Source organism: Pempheris klunzingeri, chromosome 9, assembly GCF_042242105.1.
Source record: "Pempheris klunzingeri isolate RE-2024b chromosome 9, fPemKlu1.hap1, whole genome shotgun sequence".
In the NCBI taxonomy this organism is placed as follows: domain Eukaryota; kingdom Metazoa; phylum Chordata; class Actinopteri; order Acropomatiformes; family Pempheridae; genus Pempheris; species Pempheris klunzingeri.
Window position 1 is genome coordinate 10,590,001 of NC_092020.1, and position 17,857 is coordinate 10,607,857.

Here is a 17,857-nt window from a genome sequence, read left to right on the forward strand (position 1 = left end):
TTGGTTCATGACCCAACATGTGAAAAACCCTGCAGGCATATAAATGTAAAAAGAACGTATGTGTAGTGTTTGTATAGACTAGCTCTCTACAGTATGGTGCCTCTGAATCTTTGTCGTGCAACAACAAAAGAGAACAAGTGTACATGTCCTCTGTCCCTCTCACCTTCTTAACCTGTTTGAGAAAGTGGTAGCCCAGCGCTAGCTTCTTATAAGCTGTCCCATAAGAGGCCTGCCACGACTGGACCGTCTGGATGGCCAGTGACCTCAGCTTCTTGGCTACTTCTTTAGGAGGGGGGAGGGGCTGCTCTGAGTCCGTCTCTACTGTCAGCTCCAAGAACTCCTGCAGGGTGGGGAGGATGGAGAGAGGCGAGGAGAAGAGAGAAGGGAGAAGGGAGAAGGGAGGAAAATGGGAAGGGAACGTCGCATATAATTTGCAAAGGCTGACCTATAATCCCGTTCCTGACAGCGCCATGCAGCATTTGGTGTTTTCACATCACATTTCTGATACTTTTAAAACAGTCATCATCTCTCCATCTCTCTCTAAGCACATACTAGTACAAGCAGATGCTGCAGTGTTCAGTGTAAAAGAATACCTGGGATACTACTACTACTACTACTGCTCTACATGATGCCAGTACCTGGAAGTTGTCCACCAGTAGGGTTCTGAAGTGGTGTGACCTGGAAAAGAGCTCACTGGCTATCTGGAAGGCTGACAGTCGGATCTCGGCATGTTCTTGATTGAGCTGCGACATCACGGAGTGGTACACGTGCTCTATGCAGTCATTAGACACTCTTGGAGGAAAGACAAGCCCAGAGTCAAGAGTTAGCAGAGATTCTTTCTTAAACTCAATAGGACCATGTAGGAATACTTTACATGTATTTATTTATCTTGTGCATATTCTTATAATAGCTCTGTGATTGACTGGTGACCAGTTCAGAGTCAGTGGCCACTGAGCACTGACAGCATGCATGTTCAATTCCAGCCAAAGACAACACTAGACTATGTGATCAATGAGGAAATGTTTCTCTAGAAGTTGGTGTGAAGTGCGTACACTCAAGCCCTCTTTACAACCTCTACAAGGCCAGATTAAGCTGCAAAGTTGCTCTAGAAGAAAAGGAGGCTTCTGCCCACACTATTAATTACATAGTATTAAATGAAATATTAAAAGTAGATTTTGACATTGGGAACTCTATTCAACGAATACAGAAATCATTTTATTTAGTGATTACCACGTACTGACTGCCATACAGGGACCTCTGGGGGCACACAGTCTCTAGGGCCACAGGGCAGTTACACACTGATGTCACTGATCAGTGTTTAAGCTTTTCACTTTCCTCTTCTCTCTGAGAGAAGGAGCGACTGAGTCAAAGCGCCTGTAGACCTGCTGGTGATCCCTCTGGGGAGACATGTGCCCTACAGGTAGTGACATACTTGCAGATCTTCTTTATCTCCTTCATCCTGTCCTGGCTGAGCTGTGGCTGCCCCGATGTGGTCAGCTCCTCCACCAGCTCCGACAGCCTGTCCCTCTGACACAACTCCATCACTGTTCATGAACACACACCTGTGGACAGGGGACACTGCTGACTAGAGGGGCTTCACCTGAAGTCCAGCTCACCAGACAACCGCTCAGAAAGACTAAATGTGGGTCCTTGTGAAAAATACGACCGAACTCACAAGTGAAGGGGAGAAGAACACCAAGTGATGCTGTGTAGAAAACTACTGGATCGCCTGGTCTAACCACAGAAGAAGAACTGTTTGGTTGGCTCGCCCTCTACTTGGTACATTGGACCCTAATGACAAAGCCTATCAAAGCATATCATCATCAAAGTTTAGCCATACATGGCAAGTCAACTGGTCTGAACAACTAACATATCTAAGCTGTTTGCTATTTATGAAAACAAAATAAAGAAAAATATGACATGTTGGCATTAAATATCCAAAGCCTGTCCAGAAGCCCAGGCTACAGGAGGGCAGCTAGGAATGGATTTAGCGGTGGAAACACTTTAAACTCTTACACTTACCGACAGCTTGTTCTAGAAAACACTAGAAGTCACTGTTCATCCAGCTGTTCGCTCCAAATGACCCACACAAGCCCCCGTCCTTTCGGGTCCATTCGGGTCCACAGCTGTCGCTGACTCGCTCTGTTTACATACTAGCATACTCTTTTGTAGTTAGCTTCCTCCCCCAGCGGAATAACGGCTACTTCCGTTAGCTGCTTGTGCTACCGGTTCAACTTTTCAGAATAAAAGCACCCATACACTGCGTGGAAGTACTGTTAACTCTACGTCCACTTTCTGCTCATCCTGTGGGTGATAGTTAGAGGTGCTGCTGTGTTTTACTGAGAGGTGTATCTATGAATAAGGTGTGGTCGATATATTATGAGGTAACTTAGACTTACTGACTCAAGCGACAGATGAAGATCCATGTGGGACTGAATAAAACCCAACCTGAGACAAAACTTACCATGTGTATGTGTGTAAACTGTACGTCCATCAGGCAGGTCTGTGGATTAAAAGTACCAAACACTTAAACACAGCAATGTCATTTTTAAATAATGAATTTATTTTTAAATTAAATTAATTAAATTGAGAAAAAACCCTATTCTTCATCAACACAAAGCACAACAATTTTACAACGACAACCAAGGCCACCAAAGAAATCTTAGCTGGCCAAGTTCATATTGACCAGTCCATGGATCCGTCATCTGCATTTGAGTCCTCAGAGGTTTGTCCCGGTCCCCGTCCCCGTCCTGGTCCTTCAATTGCAGCAGTTTGTTTCTCCTGTAGTTGTTCCATCCCCACAGTCACTGTACTCAGTCCGTGGACTCCTCTCTGCATTGAATGGCCATGTCAAGTGTCACTCAGTAAAATCCTCATCATTTGATTTTGACTTGTAGAGCATCTATGAGTTCTACAATCTCTGCAAAGTAGTAGTTTTCCTCTCCTAGGATCATTTCTGACTGGACCATTTCCTGGTACTGGTCTCTGAGAGAGAACAGAGAGTCCAGCAGGAAGCTGTCTGAGCGGTACTGCTCCAAGCACGTGGGGGCCATCGCCAGCAAAGCCCGCAGAGCCTGACAGAAACAGGACAAACAGTCTGAGCTTCTTCAAGGATGATACTCAGAACTTTATGTGAATGATACATTTGTTTCTTGTTATTCATCTACAGCATATCACAGTGAGTCCACCTTCTCTCTGTAGTCGTGCTCAGTGGACTCCAGCAGCTGTGGGACCAGGTTGCACCAGCCCTTCTCCAGCAGCTCCCCTTGCAGGGACACCTGAGCGTACTGACGCAGCCGCTCCTCATAGGAGGCATCCAGCCCCGGGTCCAGACCTGCGTGGAAGATCAGCTCCTGGTGGAGCAGGAGACACCAGCGTTAGCATCATCTAGGAGGTCGGGCTCCGCATCCTCGACAAGGACCAGAGAGAACCCTCACAGCCCGAGCAGAACATGAAAACCCTTCCTCATTACCACGTCTAGGAAAACAAACCTGGGGCGGTTTGTTTTACCTTCTCGCTGATCATGTCATATAACATGGTGACTATCCGTGTGCGCAGAACTCCACCTCCATCTTCCCTGAACAGCTCTGATAGGACCTGCAGCCCCCCGTGTGACAGGAAGTGACGCTGTGCGTAGGGGAAGTGACGTAAGAGGGAGGCCACTGCAAACAGAACCTGTTACACAGAAAACATCCCAGCTGAAGTCTGTGCTTGTGTCATGTGTGCTAGAGCCACAGTAAGCTATAAAACCATCCCAGAGCCAGGAGACTGGTGGCTGGTCTGGACCTGTACAGCCCCTTTCTATCACATCCTCATTCACACATCATTTCTACAGGAGGAGACTTTCACACTGCTTCAGGAGCAGGTGGGGGTTCAGTGTCTTTTTTCTGTTCTATGTTTATGTCCACCTTCTCTACAGTAAATGGTGACGTGTGTGTGTGTGTGTGTGTGTGTGAGAGTACCTTCTTCTTAACTCTGACTGGTTGTGTGGTGGCCAGAACAGTTAGCAGCATCTGCAGAGCGCCCCTCTCCACAGCCTTCACCTGAACTACCGGGTTACTGCAGGACACAAGGACCGCTGTTAGATAGGTAGAATTCCTAAACATTTACAAATGATGTTAATCGGATCTTCAAAAACTAACGTTTGGTGTTTTCATTCACAAGCTGAAGGTTTTTCTGGGGATTTTGAAAAAATTTGACACAAAAAGTCAGTGTACCTGTGAGAGCAGGAGGTAACAGATCCACATGACAGAAAACCTTCATCATTAACTGGGGACATGGACTTCAAGTGATGAGGACATGTGACAGGGAGGAAGGGTCTAATGCAGGACGCTGCTGCCTTGCATTATGGGAACTGTCAGATTTGGCAGTTTTTTCTTTTTTTAACTTAGTTTTTATTTCAAATTCAACAATTTCTACATTAATATTCACAATTCTTCAATTTTCCTTTTTTTTTTTGTTTATAGCTGTATCTATACATGTACAAGGATAGACACAGTAATAAAATAAATTAAAAAGGAAACCCAACAAGACAGATATAACTTAACTCTATCATAGGGGGAAAAATATATATATATAAGAGGTGTAAAAGTCCAGATAAATAATAATAAAAAAAGGAAGCAAGAGTCAGGGAGAGAATTCCTGTATGTGTGTGTGTGTGTGCGTACACGTGTGTGTGTGTGTATAAGTATATGGTAGCATCAGCTTAGGAGCAGTATGGTAACGGCAGGGTTCCATCTTTTCATACATTTTTCTTTCTCTAGTCTCAGGGTGTATGTTATGCGTTCCATTTGGTAAATTTCCAATACTTTCTCAGTCCAGCTACTGTATGTTGGAGGGTCAGGTTTTAGCCATTTAGTTGTTATACATTTGAGAGCTGCTGTAATACGTATTTGTTTTAAAAGATATTTTTTAGCTCTACCATCACTGCCTACTGGTGTTAGGCCCAGTAGTGCCACAGTTGGATCTTTTGTAATCTTTTGATGAAATATCATTTAGAGAGCTTTAAAAACATCCTCCCAAAATGTTTTTAATTTTGTACATGTCCAGAATAATGTGAGTATGGTTGCCAATGTGTGTACCACAATTTCTCCAACATGTACTAGAGTATGCTGGGCCCATTTTTGACACTATGGTTGGCGTCCGGAAGAATCTCATTATTACCTTCCAGATTTGGCAGTTTTGAACCTTGACTCACACGCAGGATTACAAGTGAGAATATCTTTCCCTCTGTTGCCTCCGTCATGATTTTATGTGTTTCTTTATTACTGCTGGAGCACCCTTTCTATATTCACTTGATGTGACTGCAGCACATTGATCGTCCATCGTTCTATCATTTCATTTTAGCCAGCACGTGGTGCCAGTAAAAAGCACACCTATAATTGCCCGTTGCCTGCGTGTGGCCGGTGTTAGAGTAACTATTACTATTTCCCTGCACCACCAACAGGTCTCCATCCACATGTCCTAACTGCTGTCGTTGCTTTCCTGGCCTTGCAAACCCTGACAGCAGGGAAAGGATCCCTACAGTACACTAACTCGTGATGGTCTGGCCAGTGTGGAGACAATCTTGGATTTTCTTGCGTGACTTTTACATTTTTTAACATTTTCTTTGTTGATCTGTTCCTAACATGGAGGCTGCTGCTGCTCTGTCCATCTACTGACATCTGTTGGGATTTATTCCAAAAAAGCAACAAACACTGCTGTCAGGCACATCAGTCGCATCTTAGCTGAAAAGAATGAACATGTTGCTGTTGGTACCTGGACAAAGCAGATCCCAGGACAAAGGCAGAGCTTTCCTGTAATCTGAAGTCAGAGCTGTTCAGTCCCTGTAGAATGAGCTGGAGCCCCCCCATCGAACACAGGGTCTGAGCATTATCCACCTACCCACACACACACACACACACACACACACACACACACACACACACACACACACAGGCAAAGTTAGACAGGCATCTGCAGAGATCTGTTGGTCTGAATGTGTGACAATGTACAGTTGCCCTCCCCAGCCAGTCACCAGATTCTGAATCTGAGCCCATTCCTCATGAACAACAGCCTGCAGCTCTCTGATGTTCTTAGGTTTGTGTGCTGCAACTGCCTTCTTCAAATCCCACCAGAGATTTTCTACGGGGTTCAAGTCAGGTGACTGTGACGACCACTCTAGATTCTTCCTGGACTGTTTCTGAAGCCTCGGTGGACTTTGAGGTATACTTGGACTCATTGTCCTGTTGGAAGGTCCAGTGACAGCCAAGCTTCAGCTTCCTCACAGACACCCTGACGCCCTCCAAACCCTCCAAACGCTGCAGGTTTCCAGTGACAGAAGAAGCAAAGCAGCCCCAGAGCATCACTGAGCCCCCGCCATGCTTCACTGTAGGCAGGCTGTTCTTTTCAGGGTCTCCTCCAGACATACACTGATCCATAGACCTGAAAAGTTCCTGTTTGGTTTCATCGCTCCACAGAACAGAATCCCAGAACTTCTGTGGCTTATTTATATGAGCATATTGAGCATATTGGAGCCGACTTGTCTTGTGCTTTTGGGTCAGTAGTGGTGAACAGTTTGGGTTTGGGGGGCAGACACCCTCTCTACATTTAAGAGTAGGCTAAAAACATTCCTTAGTGATAAAGCCTATAGTTTAGGGCTGGATCAGGCCTTGGACCAGCCCCTAGTTATGCTGCTATAGGCTTAAACTGCCGGGGGACTCCCATGATGCACTGGGCTCCTCTCTCCTCCTCCTCTTCCTCTCCATCCTGATGCTTCATGTCTCTTTAATATCTGTTACTAACTTGGTATCTTCCCCGGAGCCTTTCTGTGCTTTTCTCATCCCTCAGGTTCCTGTGGATCCTGGTCCTGGTTCTCCTGCTGTGGTTCTCTGGTTCCTGTGGATCCTGGTCCTGGTTCTCCTGCTGTGGTTCTCTGGTTCCTGTGGATCCTGGTCCTGGTCCTGCTGCTGTGGTTCTCTGGTTCCTGTGGATCCTGGTCCTGGTTCTCCTGCTGTGGTTCTCTGGTTCCTGTGGATCCTGGTCCTGGTCCTGCTGCTGTGGTTCTCTGGTTCCTGTGGATCCTGGTGCTGAGGCTGTCATTATTATTCAGATATGAACTACTGTCACCACACCATGTGAGCTCTGTTACCTGATGCACCAGATACTCCAGCTCCAGCAGGATGCTCATCTTCTGCTCTGTGGTGGAGCTGCTGCTGTTAAGCTGCTCCAGCAGGCGCTTCATTATCTGCACAACACCACAACACACTCAGCTCAGCTCAGCGGCAACGAGAACACAGTTCACAGTGGAAACATGACCTCAGAATACAAGTATAGACCTGAGGGCAGAATAAGACCTTTAATAAAAAAAGATGCCGTTCTATTTGTTTGGTACCTTTAGTAAAGAAGTTTCTTGTCTTTTGCTCAGACTTGCCTGTCATTGTGTGAGGGAGGTACATATACGTATCGAGGTGACAATTCTACAAATGTTTTACAATATCTGCAAAATCCCCAACCTTCATTCAGTAAACGGGACAACTTGGAGCACAATTTTAAAACGGAGCCCCTGTGAAGTATGTTAAAGAGAACTGTACCTGAACATCCGTCTCCACCAGCAGGTCCAGCTGGGCCATGTCTCTCTTTAGCTCCTCCAGGGGACGATACTTGGACGCCACAGAGTCCTACAACACACAGGGCACAGGCCGCAGAGCCGGAGCTTGGGTTAACTCGTTTTATATGAGCTTAAATAAGAATATGACTTATTTTAAAGTTAATAAAACATATTGTTTGTTATGAAGGCAGATTAATCCATCAAAAAGTACCAAAACTGCACCTCCAATAGTAAACCTGATTTCTTTTTGTATATTTAATTCTATCTATTTGATATTTACAGTATCTGCTGTACTGTTACCTGTTGGTCTGTGTCCTTACTCGCAGTGTTCAGGTCCTCCTTTATCTTCTTCATGGCCTGTTTCAGCTCTTCAGGACTGACGGAGGACTGGATCTCTTCTTCCTCCCTGCAAAGACAGACATTTACGGTTGATCCAATGCCGACTTTCTGTCTTGCTCTCACCACCTCCTTTGCTTTCCTGATGAAGGCCGTGATCTCTGCCTGTGCCACGTCCGCAAAGCATGAAACAGGAGGAATAAACTACTGAAGTCTCTTGATTCTAAAGAGCCACACCAGTGTTCCTGTGTCCAGTATTTAAGCTGCTCTTCTCCAAGTCTGACCTCCCTCTGACCTGTCTGCAGATTCAGCCTCACATGGGAACCTGCTGGCACTGCCTGGCCTGCGAACACACACACACACACACACACAAAAATAAGTCTAAACAGTCATTTTTTTACTACCACCAGGCACCAGCACAGCCTCCAGTACATTACCTGGTCTGAGTGTTTGCCACTCCTCAGTAGGATGGACCACCTCTAAATCCCCCTCCTCATCATCATTGTCAACCGTCACCTCCTCCTCTTCCACACCTCCTCCTCCTCCTTCAGTGTTCTCCACCACAGTTAAGGCAGACTGCACAGAAAGAACAACACTGTATGTGAGGAGCACTCAACAAAACCCTTCTGGAGGTCCTAATTCTAACCATGATTTATTATGCCTGCATGCTAGTTCCATGCTCCTTTTTGAGGCTGGGACTGTCACTGTCACTGTTCCCCAGCAACAGTCTTAGATACGGTCATAGAACCTTTCTTCAGACCTCTGCGTGCTGGATGAGAGGATGCCTGGCTATACAGACTTTAGATTTCCTGCTTCAACACCAGCGACGCAACTTTTAACACCAGTACAGAAACAGCTGTCACTTAAAGCCGCCTGGTATCGATTCACTTCTTAACAATTCTGAAACGTGGAAAAAATGATCCAACACCATTTACCTTTTGTCCAAGAGTGCTGGCTACATGACGGCAGTGCAGCAGCAGGAGCACAGAGAGAGTCAGGCAGCTGGGTGAAGCTCCTGTGGCCCTGCTGGACCCCAGCCTCATGGTGACAGCAGGAGCAGAGCTGTCCTCACAGGTGGAGGTGACAGCAGGAGCAGCGGTGCTGTCCTCACAGGTGGAGGTGACAGCAGGAGCGGTGCTGTCCTCACAGGTGGAGGTGACAGCAGGAGCAGAGCTGTCCTCACAGGTGGAGGAGCAGTGCTGTCCTCACGGGTGGAGGTGACAGCAGGAGCAGCGGTGCTATCCTCACAGGTGGAGGTGACAGCAGGAGCTGAGCTGTCCTCACAGGTGGAGGAGCAGTGCTGTCCTCACAGGTGGAGGGTGGTCTGACCGGGTAGACCCAACCTCTGTCACCTGTTATCTTCTTACTGTTTCAGTCTTAGCCTCCTCTGGCTCCTGTTCCACTCCATCAGATGCTGAGCTGAGCTTGATGTGACAAACTTGTGTGTGAGGCTGTGGGCCAACACACACACACACACACACATTCAGTGCCCGGATGTTACTGCAGGGTCTGGCGTCAGTTATTGACCTACCGACAGAGCTGGTCAGGGTGGGGGGGCCTTATTGGCTAACAGCTCCCCTGCTTTGATATCAGTGTTTGACACACGTACTGCGCTGCCAGGCTGCTCTCACTTCCGCTCGCCTCTCATTGGTCCACGTCACAGGCTGTCTGCGCACCTTCTTCTTTGTGAAGCGGAAGCCAGACCACCACACCTAACACTACTGCCCCCTGCTGGTCTGGAGTGGGGCGGAGGTAATTCACAACATTGTGTCTAGATGTGCACACATTTCCTCCTGTCAGTCACTAGAGAACACGTGACCTCTCGCTTGTAGCTGGAGCCAGCACAATATAAATACTCTAGTGACTGGAGCCTTCTCAGCATTATCAAGAAATGTATGGCAAACTATATAGGATGAAAGGATAAAACAGACAGCCTGAACACAGAATACAGCACGTTGTAAAAGGTTTAATACTGTAAGATTTAGTATACAGCAAATACAGTGGAGGCAGAAACAGTAAGCTCATTTCAAACAAAGATAAATATCAGCATTTTAGCAGCATACATATACACTGTATATACATCCAGGCACATATTCCAACTAGTCCTATTGCTGAGCACACTGGCTCTCCATGCTGCTCTGAGAGCTGACGTGGATGACCTCCACTGCTCTCTTCTTCCTTCTCTCCTCTCTGTTGTTCTGCTGCTGGTTCTCCTCCAGCTCCCTCTCTGTACCGTCCGTCACAGGAGAGCTGAGGGCACAAACACAACCTCAGCATCACATCTTAGCCCTTAGGTAGTGAGGAAGATGGGTGCTTAACAGGTTTTTATCTTGGAAACCCAGATGTTAATGAATACTTTGTCCTCAGAAGTCTCTGCTGAAAACATAATCAGACACACTGAGTAGAACACAACCATACTGCAACGTTGGGTTGAATGCATCATTCAGACTTTGTATGATCATGATTCATACAAAGTCATGGAGAGAGGTGAGATGGCTCTACCTGCTGTCTCCAGCTATGAACTGCTGCTATAGGCTCAGACTGCCAGGGGACTCCCATGATGCACTGGGCTCCTCTATTCTCTCTCCTCCTCTTCCTCTCCATCATTATGTCTCATGTCAGCCTAATGTCTGCCACTAACTCGCAATCTTCCCCCGGAGCCTTTCTGTGCTTTCTCATCTCTCTGGTTCCTGTGGATCCTGGTCCTGGTTCTCCTGCTGTGGTTCTCTGGTTCCTGTGGATCCTGGTTCTCTGGTTCCTGTGGATCCTGGTTCTCTGGTTCCTGTGGATCCTGGTTCTCTGGTTCTCCTGCTGATGTGGTTCTCTGCTTCATGAATCACTGCTGCGGATGGTCGACCACTCGTCTTGTTTTTCAATAATATCATACTGCTAATCTTTTAGTCACACTCCTATTGTTAGTGCTATAGTCACTGTTAGTATGTTGGTTGCTGTTTGTGTTCTCTGTGTCTCCCTCTCTGTCTCTCCAGCCTCCACCCAACACAGACCCAGACAGAAAGCCCCCCCCCCCTCTGAGCCTGGTTCTGTTCCAGGTTTCTTCCTGTTAAAGGGGAGTTCTTCCTCCACTGTTTCCTAATATAATATCTGATGCTGCTCATGTGGGGATTCTTGAATCCTTAATGTTGAATTCCTGAATCGTTGGGTCTCTCTCTAATTAAAGAGTTTGGTCTAGACCTGCTCTTTATGGAAAGAGTCTTGAGAGAACGCTGTTGTGAATCGGCGCCATATAAATAAAGATTGATTGATGAACTGGGGAGAGGACTGACGTATTTATGGGTTCTGTTGGCCTGACGCCAATGACGCAGACTGTTGGACCGGCCTTACTGACCTGGGGTTGGGAATCACAACAGGATCATCTCCACTGATCTTCACACACTTCGCAGGCCGTGGCTCAGGTTCTGAAGCTAGAGCACAACATGGCAACGATTAACAGAGCCATCACAGCATACTCACATGGCCTCGTCTTTACTCTAGCTGTCAGCATTGGTTATGTAGTACTGATGATGTCACTGGATTCAGGTTTTGATCCAGTGTCGGCCGGTTAAGTTACCAATGTCCAATACACTCACCTTGGTTGGAGGTCAAAGCCTCAGCTGTGGGAGGAGTGTCTGCCTCAGGGTTGGCCGTCTTAGAATTTGTTTCATCCATCTCCGCGGCAACAACGTGCTCACGCTTGTCAAGCATTGTTTCACTAGCGGAGGGGATGATGTCAACAGGAAGCTTCTCTTTCTTTCTCTTCTGGATCTGAACTTTTTTTGCATCTAGAGACAAAAGTGGTCATGGTCGTACAGCGGCACTTAAAACAAGCAACACGTCCTCACACTTCCTGTCAGAACACCAGAGACACATGAACAATGTCAAAGTGTGAGCTTGGTGTCGTTCTGGTTACCTTTCGGTTCATATTTTTGTTGGAGCTCCTCGACTCGTAGCTGCAGTTTGATGTTGTCACTCTGAACCTGAAGGCGGAAAGAGAAATAATCAAACAGTACAAAGTGTGTGTGTGACTCAGAGGCAGCTTTACACATGGTCAGCGTCGATGGCAGTGTTTGTCATCGTCAGCAGTTGGTACAGTCGTTAACTGGAAGCACAAAAGAAGCAGCAGGTGCATTTCTACATAAAGAGACACCGCTCTCACTGGCAGTCACAGCTGCTCATTACCTGTTTGAGCAGCCGTTCAAACGAGAATAGTTTCCTCTCCAGCTCCAGAGCTCTCTGGCTCTCTGACAAGGACTTCATCCTCTGCAGAGAAAGCTCATCTCCTAGACGCTCCGCATCCTTACTGAAGACACACACACACAGAATGTCAGCTCAGGCCGGAAGCACACATATAAAGACAGAGACAAATCCGCTGCAAACACTTGATACAAGATCCTTTGAACTTTCTCTAATTCATGAGCATTCTGCTCTGGCAGCTTTCAAAGTGATTTCTGCTACATTCCACTCTGTGAGGCTCAGCGCTGCCTGGCTGACATCAACTCACACAGTGTTGCTGAGCTTCATTTTGAGCAGGTCGGTGTAGTAAGTTTCATCTTGGCCATCAGAGCTTTCTGCTGGAGCCGGATTAGCTGGCTGAGACTTCAACATCATCTGCACACACACACACACACACACACACACACACACACACACACACACACACACACACACAGATTTTAATGTCCACCATTCTGACATGTTGACAAGCACTTCATGTCGCTCTGTGTCAGGCCAGAGACACATGTTCAAGGGTTAATGAGCTGAAATATCCAGAGATTCATTCATTGTCCAGCTTTTGTCCATTTTCATGTCATTCAGTCAAACTGTGGCGTTTTTCCTGGGGGGGGGGGGGCGCTGTTGAGATTTTAATGGTGATACTACCACCAATGCTGCTCATCTATTCAGTACTTTAAAGGTACTCTTATCGGTTCTTTGTGTTATTTATCAAGAGAAAAAAATGAAACAACTTCAGCGCAGAGGGCAGAACCAGTGCCGTCGGAGCTCATCAATGCAATTAATAATTTGTCACCAGGACCGGTAAATACCAGGTTTCCTAGTTTTTCCTCTCGCCATAGAGGGCCTGCAGTTTTAAGCACTCACCTCCACCTTCTCCAGTCTCCGCAGTTTAGTCATCAGGTTTTGGATCTCTCCATTTTTCTCCAACAGCATGGACTGGAGCCTCTCCAGCTGAGCAGGATCGACCCTGGACCCCTGGAGCGGCATCAGAGTGGCTATCTGGACCTGCACACCGCATGCACCTCCATCAGCTCATTCAAACGTACATGTGTATGTATTTGCCTCATCCCTCTTCACAGCACACTGTACCTTCATGCGCTGCAGCTGCTGTTTGCTGAAGGCGTGCTGTTTCTGCAAGGACTGATACTGGACCTTCATACTAATGAGCTGTCTCTCCATTGCAGCTCGTTTATCCTCCAACTGCAACACAAAATAAGAGTAAACACACGCACGCTGATCTCTGCATTTAACTTAAACTAAAGTTCACCTTGTGTGCCAGATATTCAGGTTCATAATGATGCTCAACTGTGTAATGTTGGATTGACAGAGAATTATTGTTCATTTGGAGAGCAGAACGGTTTAACATGAGTTTAGTTCCAGTGATGTAGTTTTCCATGTCAGCACAGACACTGCCCGTCTTACCTCTGCAAACAGAGAGTTCCCTTTGCTGTTGGGATCCTGGGCCTGCTGTAGAACCTGGTCCAACTGGACCTGGAGGTCCCGATTGGCCTCACGAGCTTTCTGTAGAGAGAAGCCAAGACATACAGCGTGGGGATATCCAGACAAATATATGTATAAGTAACACTGGCAGTTTCAGTCTTAATAACCGCTGAGGGCCAAAAGCATATGAACGTGTGCACAATAATAATGACCAAAGTGGAATAAATAAGACAGATGAATCTACTTATTTCTGCTATTAACTATACAAGGTGGGTTTCATTTGAAATGATACGTTTACCTCCAATGAATTAAACCAGGAAACAGCCTCTTTCTCTCGCTCCTCTTTCTCCTCAGTGATTCGCTCCAGGTGGCGCTGCAGGCTGCTGTTGGTCAGCTCCAGCTGCTGCTCTCTGTACTGAGATTCCTGCAGCGTCTGCTCCAACTCCACCTGCCGCACAAAAACCAGTCGCCTCACTTATTAATACAGCTCCACATGATGGAGGAAGGCAGGGGCGCCATGTGGTGGCAGCTGACTACAGACAGTTTAAGGTGGCAGCCTGGGGGTATTCTTAATAGTTAGATAGGGTATTTTTAAACCTGGGGCAAAATGACTAGTATGTACAAAAGGTTTTGGAAGCGGTCCATTATTCCCAGGACACATTGGTTACCTGAGCAGGGTGAATGGTAAATGGTGTGTTTGTACAGCACCTTTCTAGTCAATTCAACCACTCACATCCTCATTCACCCATTCACACATCATTCATTCAGGAGGAATCTAAGACTGTTCTTTCACACACATTCACACACTGAAGACTCAGAGGAGCTGGGGATCGAACCGCCGACCTTCTGAGTGAGGGATGACCCACTCTGCCTGAGCCACAGCACGGTTCACAGCAGAAGCAGCCAGTACAAAAATAGTCATATTGACATCATACCAGCAACATTACACATCTTTCACCACGGTTTCAATGTCTGTACCAGTAGAATATGACACAGTGTTGTCTGTGGCTAGCAGACAGCAGCAGCACCTTTCTACACCACCAGTCTAGTGGGACAGCCATCACGCTCAGGCAGAGCGAGGCACAGTGGGCTACAGTGGCTACAACGTCATCCTTAAGGGCAACTGTGCCCAATCAAAGTACGTTTACTAAAAGTGCTTGTTTTTGCCACCGACTGGCTCAGATTGAGGTGTTACACAGTAAGTAGAACTTTGTGTGACTGTAAGGCTTAGTTCAGATCTGCACTGAGTCACACGATAACGTGTGTGCAGAGAGCGATAGAACGGCTGTCTGTGGTTAAACCAAAAGGATCTTCCAGGTCTCTCTCTGCAGGGATCCTTTCCATAATGCTGTCACACACTTAGAATAACATTCTGAGCCTGTCAGTGGATCAAACAAGCTCTTTTAGTGGACCTACTGTGATCAGGTGCAGTTGTCCCAAAGGATCACGTCGCAGCCATTGCAGCCTGTTTGGTGGCTGCTGGCTGAGGTGATCTACTGGACCAGTTCCAACACTTTTACTACCTACCAGTCACTCACACACCAGGATGAGGACAGAGAGGAGCCTGGGGTAAAAATACTGGCGTTATACTTTAAGATTAGATTCTCACTGCTTAAAAGATCAAAAACTGATCAATTGCAGAGATGACCTACTTACCTTCACTTTCTCAAGCTCCATGATGTTCATCTGCACCTCTATCATCTCAGACGTCATGGAGCTCTGGGTGTGTTCATTCAGAGCTCGCAGCTCCTCCATCTTGTTATTTAGAGTCTCGGTCTGCACCTCCAGTTTGTGTTTCAGCTGTTTCTCACTCAGCTGGGATTCCTCCAGCGCCGACTGCAACCGCACCATCTGGAGAACCATAAGGGGAGGACACGCCAGCCGTCACTGTCAGCGCCTCATTGGAAGTCATTGCCTTGATATAGTTCTAAGAGGCAGCGATCCCACACTGTCACACAACTATTTGCTAGATTCCTCATTCAATCATCATTCGTTTTAGTACCGACATGTGTGCATTTGCTACTATGACATATGAAAAAGGCAGAGTAGACCACATGTAGCTGTACCTTATTGTTGAGCTCATTCACTGCCGTGCTGTGGCTCCTCTCCAGATGTTCTAGTCGTTCCTGAAGCTGTTCTCTCTGCTGGATCTTCACACAGTCCAACTCTGACTGCAGTGATTCGAACATCCGAGTCTTTAACTCTACTTCCTTCTGCAGGGAGTATTTGTCTTGCTCCAGGGCCTTTGACACACACATCACATCACATAGTAAGGTGGAGAAGGGAATAACAAACAGACGTCAACAAGGGGTCTGCAGAAGGGTAGTGGAGAGCCACGCATGCTCACATACCACAAGCCATTGTAAGAGAGGTGAAGTGTGTTCTTTGGGGGGGTAAGATGACCCTGTGTCATACCTCGAGCGCGTTGGTCATCTCCACTCTCTGTTCGTCCAGCCTGTTCTGCAGCTCCATCTGCTGGTTGAGGAGATCCAAGCCAGCTTGGGCAGCCTGGTGGACCTGCTCCTCCCTCTCCCTCAGCTGGCTCCTCAGCCGCTGGACCTCTTCCTCTGCTGCCATCTGGAAAGACGGGGGAAACACCACACATGCCTCACATATGAGACAGAACGATGAATTTCCAATGCATTTAGAATATCTGGGGATAAACTCTAGCGGATTTCTGCTCCTGAAAGTGGACTCTGGAGGGATACTGCATACCTACTCTTTCGTGTGTATTCTGTCTTACGGTCCAAGCATTGTTCTGTTTTAACGGATTTCTCACAGATGAGTTGGTGACATTTTTGTGGTGAACTTGCACCAGCTGTGAGGATCCCTGTGCTGTCACCCTTTCCCACCAGTTAAAGGGTTTTGGTGACAGTGGGGGGGGGGATAAGTTCAACTTTATTTGTCAACAACATAATCAGAAATCCCCTCGGATACAAGCGGCCGAAATTAGTTTCCTCCGCAGGGTGGCCGGACTCACCCTTAGAGATAGGGTGAGAAGTTCGACTATCCAGGAGGGGCTCGGAGTAGAGCCGCTGCTCCTCCACATCGAGAGGAGCCAGCTGAGGTGGCTCGGCCATCTGTTTCGGATGCCTCCTGGACGCCTCCCTGGGGAGGTTGTCCGGGCATGTCCCACCGGAAGGAGGCCCCCGGGGAAGACCCAGGACACGCTGGAGGGACTACGTCTCTCGGCTGGCTTGGGAACACCTCGGGGTCCCACCGGATGAGCTGGAGGAGGTGTCTGGGGCCCGGGAAGTTTGGGCATCTCTGCTAAAACTGCTGCCCCCGCGACCCGACCCCGGATAAGCGGTTGAAAATGGATGGATGGATGGATGGATAATCAGAAATCAGCATAAACATCCTCCTCCAAGTAGGCTGATATTCTCACGGTGGGCAGGCTTTCCATGCACTGAGGAGGGGGGGGCTGTGAGGAAGGACTCTGTGGCTGTCTGTGTGTCTGTCTGTGTCTGTGTGTGTGTGTGTGTGTGTCTGACAGTCCTGACGATGAAGGTGGAGTGGGACTTGCCCTCTTCACCAGCCGGCTGTGACACAGACCGTCTGTGACTGAACAGCTCGTATTTACCTTTTTAACCAGTCCATGTTTAATGGATACCAACGGTTCCTACGCACTAAACTATCTTCGTGCCCCCCCATCATCCAATTTAGAGTTTCAGAAGCTTCATAAAGGACCCAGCCAATGACTCCTGAGTGTTGGAGGAGACGTCACGTTAGGTTAGCCCTGCCCGGGGGGGGTCCTGAGATTAGCACGGTCACTCAGACGGCTGACAAAAGCACATATAGACGGACACAAAGGGAATGATAGACAGTGAAGCTTCACACGACGACAGGTGGTTTGCGTTTTGAGTTAGTGTTTGATTTTCCACGTCATGCTCCGTCACTTTGGACAACAATGGCGCCTGAGCCACTTTCCCTGCTTGTTTTTATCAGACTAAACACGGTTTGGTTTCCTCCAGCGAGCAGCTCACTGACTCTAGACAGCGTTTGCTATGTTTGCACCGACAATGGCTATAAAACGAGCAAAGTGTAACAACGTGAAAAACGAGTGGACATTTGGTTACCTTGTCGCCGATCAGTACTCTGTCAAACCGCCACCGTTTGAATCCAGACACACCAACTATAGCGACACGGTTTCAACGAGAGTTGACCTGATTGGCCAGCACGCGTGTGACGTTTCCTGACGCGGAGCACCTCCCACTCAGCATGTCGCTCCCCAAAGTGGGTATGAATGTGTATTTCAGGGCC

The 17,857-nt window shown here is 47.5% G+C and overlaps 3 protein-coding genes across 7 annotated transcripts in view; all 3 read right to left on the reverse strand.

Annotated features, from left to right (window-relative positions):
- Positions 1–2,171, reverse strand: part of uvssa (UV-stimulated scaffold protein A) — a 29,459-nt gene extending 27,288 nt beyond the window's left edge. For 2 of the 3 annotated variants that reach the window (XM_070836832.1, XM_070836830.1), the window contains exons 1-4: positions 2,023–2,171; positions 1,433–1,562; positions 639–792; positions 164–340 (exon numbers count right to left, since the gene is read on the reverse strand). In XM_070836832.1, the coding sequence (XP_070692933.1) occupies positions 164–340; positions 639–792; positions 1,433–1,542 (441 nt within the window). In that variant the 5' untranslated portion in view covers positions 1,543–1,562; positions 2,023–2,171. Of the gene's footprint in view, positions 1–163; positions 341–638; positions 793–1,432; positions 1,563–2,016 lie in introns of all 3 variants that reach the window. The other variant, XM_070836831.1, reaches the window with a different exon arrangement.
- A 371-nt stretch (positions 2,172–2,542) lies between these two features.
- Positions 2,543–9,337, reverse strand: sil1 (SIL1 nucleotide exchange factor). Of its 2 annotated transcripts, none has more exons than XM_070836834.1 (11): positions 8,860–9,337; positions 8,362–8,500; positions 8,162–8,267; positions 7,889–7,994; positions 7,572–7,640; positions 7,130–7,225; positions 5,758–5,879; positions 3,963–4,059; positions 3,511–3,675; positions 3,189–3,353; positions 2,543–3,074 (listed from the first exon to the last, which is right to left on the reverse strand). In XM_070836834.1, the coding sequence occupies exons 1-11, from the start codon at positions 8,965–8,967 to the stop codon at positions 2,877–2,879; spliced, it is 1,371 nt and encodes a 456-aa protein (XP_070692935.1). In that variant the 5' UTR covers positions 8,968–9,337; the 3' UTR covers positions 2,543–2,876. The 2 variants fall into 2 exon arrangements, with proteins under 2 accessions (XP_070692935.1, XP_070692934.1); XM_070836833.1 differs by having other exon boundaries at positions 7,572–7,658.
- A 537-nt stretch (positions 9,338–9,874) lies between these two features.
- Positions 9,875–17,715, reverse strand: spdl1 (spindle apparatus coiled-coil protein 1). Of its 2 annotated transcripts, none has more exons than XM_070836934.1 (14): positions 17,674–17,715; positions 16,010–16,171; positions 15,661–15,837; positions 15,251–15,445; positions 13,893–14,042; positions 13,577–13,675; positions 13,244–13,354; positions 13,019–13,159; positions 12,423–12,529; positions 12,101–12,221; positions 11,832–11,898; positions 11,512–11,703; positions 11,271–11,346; positions 9,875–10,174 (listed from the first exon to the last, which is right to left on the reverse strand). In XM_070836934.1, exons 2-14 carry the CDS (start codon positions 16,169–16,171, stop codon positions 10,030–10,032), a joined length of 1,743 nt encoding a protein of 580 aa, XP_070693035.1. In that variant the 5' UTR covers positions 17,674–17,715; the 3' UTR covers positions 9,875–10,029. The 2 variants fall into 2 exon arrangements, with proteins under 2 accessions (XP_070693035.1, XP_070693034.1); XM_070836933.1 differs by lacking the exon at positions 17,674–17,715 and adding an exon at positions 16,575–16,656.
- Between the last annotated feature and the right edge of the window lie 142 nt (positions 17,716–17,857).